Source organism: Aegilops tauschii, chromosome 2 (genome assembly GCF_002575655.3).
Source record: "Aegilops tauschii subsp. strangulata cultivar AL8/78 chromosome 2, Aet v6.0, whole genome shotgun sequence".
Classification (NCBI taxonomy): Eukaryota; Viridiplantae; Streptophyta; class Magnoliopsida; order Poales; family Poaceae; genus Aegilops; species Aegilops tauschii.
Genome location: NC_053036.3, coordinates 185417625 through 185427842, shown reverse-complemented (window position 1 = coordinate 185427842; position 10218 = coordinate 185417625). Strand labels below are relative to the sequence as shown.

The 10218-nt window shown below is 45.6% G+C and overlaps 1 protein-coding gene across 4 annotated transcripts; it reads right to left on the bottom strand.

The window, feature by feature from the left end:
- Positions 1 to 1984: 1984 nt before the first annotated feature.
- On the bottom strand, positions 1985 to 9894 carry LOC109741109 (G-type lectin S-receptor-like serine/threonine-protein kinase B120). 4 transcript variants are annotated; one of them, XM_020300182.4, is made up of 9 exons: positions 8921 to 9894; positions 5412 to 5722; positions 4796 to 5128; positions 4569 to 4679; positions 3582 to 3805; positions 3266 to 3476; positions 2948 to 3185; positions 2718 to 2868; positions 1985 to 2628 (listed from the first exon to the last, which is right to left on the bottom strand). In XM_020300182.4, the coding sequence occupies exons 1-9, from the start codon at positions 9595 to 9597 to the stop codon at positions 2320 to 2322; spliced, it is 2565 nt and encodes an 854-aa protein (XP_020155771.1). In that variant the 5' UTR covers positions 9598 to 9894; the 3' UTR covers positions 1985 to 2319. The 4 variants fall into 4 exon arrangements, with proteins under 4 accessions (XP_020155771.1, XP_020155773.1, XP_020155772.1 ...); XM_020300184.4 differs by having other exon boundaries at positions 3582 to 3799; positions 8921 to 9775; XM_020300183.4 differs by having other exon boundaries at positions 4569 to 4676; positions 8921 to 9775.
- Positions 9895 to 10218: the final 324 nt, after the last annotated feature.

Here is a 10218-nt window from a genome sequence, read left to right as displayed (position 1 = left end):
ACCACAGATGATGTTCTTGACGGTAGAATCCAGTTGAATGAACGTCTTGACATCAGCAGGGTGACACCTTCACCGGCCTTGGGAACGCCGTTCTTGACGACATACCAGTGGTCGACATCAATGGCTTCAAGATGCATATGCATCTTATTCTTCCAGTAGGGGTAATCAGTGCCATCGAAGACAGGGCACGCAGCGGAGACTTTAATTATCCCTGCAGTCGACATAGCTAAAACTCCAGGTGGTTAAACCGAATCACATAGAACAAGGGAGCACCTTGCTCTGATACCAATTGAAAGTGCTAGTTATCGACTAGAGGGGGGTGAATAGGCGATTTTTACGAAAGTCCTCAAAACACGGGGGCTTTAAAGACAAACAGTAGATATGAGCCTATTGATATGCAGCGAAAGGTAGACTACACTGGACAAGCCTTCAAGGTAGACTTTCAAACCTTCACAGACTTCGTTCACCGGCGATCCACAATGACTCTTGGATGCTCAGAACGCGGCGCCTAACCGGCTGGAGGATTCACAGTCCTCAAGTGTAACAAGTCTTCAGGTCACGCGGACAGAAAGATTTCAGTGATGCCTAACACTCTTTGGCTCTGGGTGTTTTGTGCTTTGTCCTCGCAAGGATCTCTCTCAAATGCTTCGGAGGTGGGTTGCTCTCAAACGACAAAAGTCGTGCACTAACTCTGAGTAGCCATCAATTTATGGCGTAGGGGGTGGGCTATTTATAGCCAGGAGGCAACCCGACCTGATTTGTCCAAAATGACCCTGGGTCACTAAGGAACTGACACATGTCCAACGGTCAAATTTCAAACACACGCGGCAGCTTGACCTGGGCTACAAGTAAAGCTGACTCATCCAACTCTGGATAAGATTTGCTCTCATTGTCTTCACTCGAAGACATAAGATTTGGTTGAGCATCACATCAGTCATTCTGACTTTGTTCACTTGGACCCCACTTAACAGTGCGGTGGTTCCTATGATTCAACAAAGAAGAAAAGGAAACTACGAAGCAACTATGTCTTCGCACTCCATAGTCTTCACGTGAATGTCTTCTCGAGTCATAATCTTCGTTGTGAATATCTTCACATACCACCATTGTCTTCAATGTCTTCACACATTTTTAGGGGTCATCTCTGGTAGGTAAACCGAATCAATGAGGGACTACTACCTGTGTTATCCTGCAATTCTCACAAACACATTAGTCCCTCAACCAAGTTTGTCGTCAATACTCCAAAACCAACTAGGGGTGGCACTAGATGCACTTACAAATCTTCTCGTTGTCCTTGTAGTGTCAAGAGATGATTGGTGCGGATATGGTCGTTGTTGTAGTTTATCGACCGTTGCTTTGATCTTTCAGAGATTATTTTTTCTCGCTTAGGCATAGCTTGGTTTTTATATGACTTTGCTCTTTGTCGGCGTGTTCTTTTTTTCTTCTTTTGTGTGTGCGCGTTAGTGTTGGTTGTGTGCATCTTAATTATACAGAGGCCGTGTGTGTGCTTATTGTGTTTGTATTCTCTTGATGCTTCATTTTAAGTCAATAAAATTCACCATTTGTTAAAAAATAATTAGTCGAGACCGGTTGCTGATGCTCTAAGACCCTTATCTCTAATACTCCCTCCGTTTCTAAATACATGACTTTTGAATGAATATAGACATATTTTAGAGTGTAGATTTACTCATTTTGCTTCGTATGCAGTCTCTTATTGAAATATCTAAAAAAAAAATTTAGGAACCGAGGGAGTAAAATACAACACCCCTCTCTCTTCTTTAATTGATGTGCCACGTTAGCATTTTACCTCTGAACCGTGCTAAAATACAAACATTAGGGTAAGTTCTCTGCAGATAAACTAGGGCGTCTTCTTAATAACTGACGAAAAAAAGGCAAAGTTCTTGCCTCGGCTTCAAAAGAAAAAGAAAAAGGATCCCGATAGAGTGTCGACAACGTGAGCAGGCAACAAACTTCAATCAAGCCTAAATAAAGAACTGATGCGTTTATATGGAGGTTCACGTATATTCCATGTCCAGACAAGGAAATGTAGATCATATACACGAGTGCAGCCGAGCCATCGCCGTCAAGTTAGAGATCTGGGTCGCTTTCTGTCGTAGTCATGCTCGTAGCTAGCCGTAACTAAACTTGAGAATGGACCTTCATTCCGACTTTACAGATGACATAAATGAATATCTTCTTTCGTACACATTGGGCTTCCTCAAACTGCCCAGATCCTAATCTACAGAAAACACCAGCATTGCAACATAACATTTGGAGAAAAAGAAAGACATGATATCTTCAGTATATACTGCCCCTGCCATGCTATCTTCCATGCAACTGTGTCATTGATACGGTGCCAATGGAGTGGCTCCTCTCGTTCTCGCTTGATTTGCTCGACTCAAGAGCACGGCCACGGAGCATCAGGGTGGGCGCCCTCGGCATGGGAAGGCTGGAGCTGTCGCTGCTCAACATCAGGATGACCGCCGGCACGTCCGGACGCTCTTGGGCATGATCTTGCACGCATAGCAATGCAATGTGGATGCACCTCAGGACCTGTCGAATCGAGCACGACGGTTTTATCAACGGATCGATCATTTCCTCGCCCTTGTCTTCGTTCCATTGTTGCCATGCCTGGAAAATGGTTGCAAACTCAAGCCATGAGGAAACAGATAAATGAAATGTCAGGATGGGTGTGGCATATGGGATACGCGTGCGCTTACATATCCCGCGATGTTTAGGGACTCCTGCTGGCCATGAAAGCTGACAGCCCTCTTCCCTGTGATGATCTCCAAGATCAGAACTCCAAAGCTATAGACATCGGACTTGACGGAGAAAATGCCTTCCATGGCATACTCAGGAGACATGTAGCCGCTGCAAAAACAAAATCCAATTTAATGTACTGCAGTGGTAATATTCCAGTCATCATAAGATCTATCTGAAATGCACGTACAATGTCCCAACAACACGGTTCGTGTTGAACTGGTTTTCATCCCCTCCAAAAATCCTTGCCATTCCGAAATCTGATATTTTGGGGTTCATGTCTGTGTCTAGGAGAATGTTGCTGGCCTTGAGATCACGATGAACAATACGTAGCCTTGAGTCCCGGTGGAGATATAGCAGTCCTCGAGCAATACCTTCGATGATATCAAACCTTGTCCTCCAGTCTAGGAGACCTCGCTTTTCAGGATCTGTTCGCCCACAGTAATTACAATCCAATCAGTACATTTGTCCATCTAGAGGAATGAGGATGAATGGAAATGGTACGTACTAAAGATAAATGCGTCGAGGCTCTTGTTAGGCATGTACTCATAAACCAAGATCTTCTCTTCTCCCTGTATACAGCAAGCTAATAGTCTGACAAGATTCCGGTGCTGCAACTTTGCAATCAGTATGACCTCATTCTTGAACTCCTCATGGCCTTGACCTGAGTTCTTACAAAGCCTCTTCACAGCTACTTCTTCTCCACCAGGTAATGTTCCCTGAAGTGATTCATGGTATTAACTTGCATCAAGCCAAGTACAGTGTAATACTAGCCCACAAAAAAACAAGTATAATACATAGATTCATGATAATATCACTCGTACCATATAAACCGGGCCAAATCCACCTTCCCCAAGCTTGTTGGATTCACTGAAACTACCAGTAGCAGCTTTAATGCGGTCCAGGGAGAGTACTTTGAGTTCATGACTTTTTCCGTCCTCCGTTTCATCGTCGAAAGGAATCGAATTTGAGATATCCAGCATGCCAGCACTTTGCTGAGATCTGGTAGATGAACGTCTTGACCTCCTCCAACTTCTGTGCACTGCATCTGCCCCAGAATACCAGTTAGCACTATACTTGCCTCCAAGAGTCCATTTATATTAGAAACTGAGACTAATTACTACAGCTAACAGTTCACAGCTAGATCCATTTTAGCAGTCTTCACAACAGCTTGGCAGCATGGTTTCTCCCAAGGCACAAGTCCTTTTTACCCCGCAACGCCTATAAATTTCTAGATTTCATCTTTGATTCTAAAGCCAAACAAATTACAGATGACACCATTGCCTGCTAATTTGGACAAATTACCCTCTTAGACCAGTCAAATGTGGCCAGTGGTTTTGGCACAACAAGGTGCTATATGAACCGTGATCACCCCTACATGTCTACTGTTAATAATTGGTTAGTATCTAGGTAGAAGCAAATAATCTGTACTGATTTGTACAGATCCTGATCGGCTGATTTGATCACGATCAAATCATGATTGATTCTTGATTTGGCTTACATTGCTAATCAAGGCAAAAAATAGTTCTCAAGCTTCTACCACATTGGTTTCAGGTCTCCCTTTTCTACCTCCCCCTACTTATTGGTTGACCTGAGTTTTTACCATTACAAGAGTTGAGGGGTAAAAACTGATTATTTTTTTCCTATTTATGATCTGTAATGAATTCGTGGAACTAGTTAGGTACACTTGACTATACTGATTAGCACCACAAGAGAATGCAGTCTTGTGCAGACAACTACGGAGGACAACAGAAGAATCAGGTGAGCTTTCGTTAGACTATAATCATTGAGCCAAATCCAAGGAACCTCACCTTTGATATTTCTGCCACGCTTCCACCATAAAAAGAGACAAGCTAACAAAACAAATAGCACCACGGCAGACGCTATTGTGGCTATTTTCCAAACTGCGATATGTGAACCTGCTGATGAAGGAACAGCATAACCCAACATAAACATGGTAAGTCAAAGGTGAGAAAATATGGTAGCGTGCGTAACTGCATATATAAACTTTATTCTTTAGATAATCTTCATCTCTTACCTAACTCAGAAGCAGGAAGCTTGAGGTTTAGGGCATAACCCCCAGCCTGAAACTGGTAAACATCCATCAGTTCACTACCCCAATGTAGACACCCCGTCAATTGAGTCATGTAGACATAGGCACCACATGAGCAGTTTTGCTGGCAGGTATTCATGCACCCATACTCATCGGTCACACCAGATACCCAGTATGAAAAATCTGGCCACTTGACATTCGGGATAGAGAGAAATCCATCTCCAGTTTTGTTCACCTGACAGTCCAAAGGTGGGTTTCTAACACAACCCTGGCTCCGATTTCCTGCATTCCACTCATCTGCTAACTTTGGCTTAAAACCTATTGAAGGAAAAAGGGAAAGAAAGGAAAAAAGGTGACTAATTTGTGAAGCATATACTTCTGTAAACATGTATGAAAGGGCTTGAGATGTCAAAATAAGTAGTGACAACGTCCATGCTTCCTATTTTAGGGTCCTAACTGCGACTTATAGTCAGTTGTGCCGGTAACAAGGGAGGAAGTTCACCCAATTATGTAAGGAACAAGACAGTTCATCTTTTACTGGAAGCTAGTAAGAGCGGAACCCGATTTTGTAAAGAAATTGCACCAAGAGTCAAAGACATACCTTTCAGGCAGGTACATTTTGCCTTCGTATCTTGCACCACCGTACATATCGCATTTGAACCACATGCACCATAACGCTCGCACTCATTTGACGGTTGCACCCACACAGTTTCCCACTCCTGTGTAGACTTCTTAACCATGTAGCAGACGTCTCTGCCATCTGGCGCAACAACAAACCTCTGCAGAGATGTATTTGTTGCAGTGTAAGTGAAGTACATTCCCAGGATTGGATCATTTCCTTGTTTGTACCCATACACGTACAGTGGCCTATATGGAATTCCTACAAAATTTAGCCCAGTCCATTGGCCTGACCTGTAAAGGATTACATACAAGTTATAATATCTTGAACTAAGCCGTTCAATAATTTTTACAGTTTATGTTGAGAAAGGATACTCCTATTTACGATCGAGTCCTATGAGGACTTGGAGAGGTGTGACTATTGAATTTGCATAGTAATTCTAATCATGTAATGCATACTACTTTCAAGGTTGGGGGCCATATAAACCTATAAGAAATGGTCATGGAGAACCCAACCCAAGGAGACAAATCTCATCCAAAACAAGGTAGAAAAAATTATGTGCACAGTGGATCAAAATTTAGGATATTCTTTAACACTATATATGGGATCTGAGGGTTCAAAAGTTTCAAGGGGATTGTGAGAGACTGAAAATATCTTACTCTTTTTGAGGTTGTCCCTAGGAATTTGTGGTCGCATTCTCAGTATATACTTGTGGAATTTCAATTGCTTGCCATCTTTAGTTTGTGAAACTTGGATTACTTGCTTTCCTAGGTGGGGACTTCTCTTCTGTGGAAGCTACTGCCTTTTCATTTCTATTTGCCTTTGGGAGGTGCGTGTGGGTGTTGGACACCGAACTCTCTTCAGTTATCTCGAGATAGTGAAGCCCAGAACAGGTTTTTTCGTATGAAACAAGCACAAGTGAATTGGTTGGTAATTACAGGAACAAGAAGGCTGAAATCACATTTCAAATGCAAATGAACTTTAAAGTGTACTGTGTATATGTTTCAGATTTGTCAAAAGATGGATTGACCAACTTCATAAATGTCAGTGTAGACTTAATGGGTTTGTCGAGGATTATGATTAGATTGCGCTGGCCCCATTCCACAATATAGCAGGTAGACTTAGTTAAGAATCGCCAATATATAGAGGTAGAAGAATAGCACATGTGCAAATATGGGCTGCAAGTTGCAACTCACAGCTAAAACAACATTATAAAACCAGCTAGAGCCTGGTTGAACTTCATAAACCAACCCTCTCCCAAAAAGTCTGTCCAGTAAGAAAATGGTGGACATCTTAATTATATTCCAATACTTCGGGGCTCTTTGGTTTGTGACTAAGGTTGACTTAGTTTGCCACACCTAAGCTTAGGCAAGTTTGACCAACTTAAGAAGGTGTTTGGTTCAAGCCTCACCTTAGGCAAGATGCTTTTTGCCACACTAGGGCCCCACATCACATACACTCAAAAAGTGTGGCAAGATTCCCTTAGGCTTGCCAACTTGTGGCTTTCATTTTATTGAACTAACCTTAGGCAACTTTGGCAAGAAATGTGTGGCAAAGTGTGGTATGGCAAGGCCTAGAACCAAACGGCTCCTTCATCTTACAACTAGAGATTGATCAGCTCTAAAACACAGATATAATACGAATGGGTGCCAATGCAACTGGCAGAAAGTTGAAAAGGCTGCAGCCAGAAATCAGTCTAGCGACAACCTGATAAAAATGCAGATCTGGACACCAATGGACCTCAATTCGAAATCTTACTAATAAGCAACTGCAATTTTCCGTTAGGTAGTTAAGGAACTCCTGCACTACATGTTGAATTCATGCACAATAGCACCCAGAAGCTTAACTAACGAACATACGGAATTCTACTCTTCTTCATTTGAAATCATGAACTGAAAGTTAGCACATTTCAACAACATTACGCAAACACTATTGGATAAATACAAGCACACAAGATATAAAGTTCATCTTTCAGAGATTTGTTCCAAACGGTACTCTAGCACACAAGTTTTTTTTTTTTTTTGCAGAAAAACACTCGGATCTATAAACCAAACCAGCAGTATAGACATCCCTGGAAAATAAAAAGGTTACTCCCGAATGGGCCGAGGGCGCGCCACTGCTGCTCAATCGCCGGAGCCAGCCAATCGTTGTTAGGGCAGGGAATCCATCCGGTAGTGGGGCCTCCCCGCACTCCGACGCCGGCAGAGCCAGCGGAGGAGGAGCGAGGCGATGAGCGACGACCTACTGACGGAGGAGAGGTTGCGGCGTGGTGCACTCGGAGGTCGCCTCTTCTAGGGTTTGGAGAGGAACGGTCCTCTAGCAGGCAAGATTTGAAGCTTTACAAATAACTTTGCCAGATGCCATCGGCCATCCTTATCGAGAGATGGCGAGCAAGCAGACTAATCGATGAAAAAAGTGAGATTAGAATTCTGGGATGGCCTACAAATCTACCATGACTGACTATTTGCCTACTGATGGACTGCAAGTAGAGCTACCGCCCCACACAGCCTCACGCGGCTAGTCAGTTTCCCCCTTTTGAACCTGATCCTTTTGATGCACCATCATAAAATGAAGTGTGAATGATGTTTGTGTAGCACACCGCACACGAAAAGAAGATGCTCGCAATTTGCAATTCAGACTAGCTAAGCCGACAGCTGATGCTTCCTAGTGCCGACTGGAACAACTAAAACAAAAAACAACTAAAACACGACCTCCTAAAAGGAAATTAAAACAAAAAACTTACGAGATGACAGATTCCTTAGGGGGTGTTTGGTTCAGGGACTTTTTAGTCCCAGAGACTAGAAAAAGTCCCTAAAAAGTCTCTAGGAACCAAACGGGAGGGACTTTTTCTACAGGGACTAGAAAAAGACTCTACTAGAGAGTCTTTTTTGATTAGTCCCTGGGACTAGAAAAAGTCCTAAGACTTCTGAACCAAACACCCCCTTAGACTACCCACAGTGGGAGTAACATAAATGATAACATCACACTTATCTAGGCAAAATAGATGATGTGACATGTAATTAATGAAGAAAGAGAGGCATGTGGTAATATAGTAAGTTGCTGTAACATCACACATATCAAGAAAAGATGAGTCTACAACGTAATAAATGAAGTGATGCATGACACAACACATATGTTACTACCCATTGTGGAGGTTGTTACATAGACTAGTGATATATGCATGTTACCGGTCTAAGTTACTACCCATTGTGACTAATCTTTATTTCCTAGGTACTAGATGGCAAAAGAACAGAATTAGTACAGAACAACTAGCAGGTTAACTACTAGTAGTAATATCCTTTTTTAGAAGAACTAGCATGTTGATAACACCTGATTGCTAAGCACATTAATGCCCCAATAAAATATAGTACTAGTCTCTACAACATTCCTACAGTATAATAATTTAAAATCTGGCCAAAAAATATTGAAGCAAACTATACTGGTCCAAGGAAAGGAAAAGATGGCAGGGAGCGGGGCATGGAGAAGCTGACCTCCAGAATGGAACATTGCCATCTCTCCAGATGAAGGCTTGGCTGGGGTTCGCCGGGTCGAGCCCCAGCGCGAACCGGCCCGGCGAGGGGTCCGTCTCGCTGGCCCAGGACGTGAAGAGCATCCGCTCCGGCGGGCCCCTGACCTGCGCCCTGACCTCGGCGTTGACGCTGATGCGCATCCCGGAGAGCATGGTGTCTGACGGGTGCCAGAAGCTGTCCCAGATGACGGTGCCGTCGACGTCGCGCACCTGGAGGGAGCCGGAGTCCTGGATGACGGCCTGGTAGCCGCCCCGCGGCGCGGCCCGCGTGGTGGTGTTGGAGGACCAGAGCATGGGCGCGCCGTCCTTGGCGGCGCCGTCGAGCACGCGGAGCTCGCCGCCGGCCGTGAGCGTGAGCGACGGCGCGGCCGCCGCGGCCGCGTTGGCGCGGTTGGCCACCCAGGCGACGGTCCTGGGCTGGGTGTCGCGGTACCAGACGCAGAGGTAGAGGCGGGCCGGGCGCGCGGGGTCCGGCGCGTGGAAGCCCAACTCGAACACCCCCGACGGCGAGGACACCAGCGTCGCCGGCGCCGTCAGCGAGTCCCCCTGCTTCAGCGTGTCCGTGGCCGCCGCCGCCGCCACGGCCACGGCCACGGCCAGCGCGCTGCAGAGCGAGAAGAGGAGACGAGAAGCCGCCATCGGCGTGGACACAGCACAGCAGGCCCTCCCTCCCTCCCCCTGGCTCGCTGCTTTTGCCTACTGGTGCGCCCAGCCAGCCACCAACTACCACCTCACTGGTGGCGAGCAGAGAGAGGGAGAGGGAGCGCGTTATGGCGAGACCGATGTCGTGGATTTGTTTAGTGCGCCCTAGTAGTATATTGATTAGCAGAGAGCCTAAGCACGTACAGTAGCTTTGCTTTCGGGTTGGTTCAAAAGCGATCTGCCGGCCGGTGAGCCGCGGCTGGGATTGTCCCACGGCGTGAGCCCCGGGCAGGCAGGATGGGGGGAGGGCCATGATACAAACGGAACATAACGTGCGCGCTCCTCGTGTCCCTATCTCCCGAGTGCCGTCGCACAGTGCAGCACAGCGCGGCGCAGCACGGGGCTCATGGTGGAGATCGGCCTCGTCGTTCACACACGCCGGGCAAAAAAGGGAAGGCGAGACAGTGGCGCACCGCCATAGTTCTAGATCTTTTTGTGCTCTAGTGGAATACCTTGTGGTGTGCATGTGGGCATGCACAAGGCATTTGCTTGGGTAGTCCTGCCGACGTGCCAAAGAAGAGCAGCAGACTCAGTACTCCACACATGCATTTAGCACGG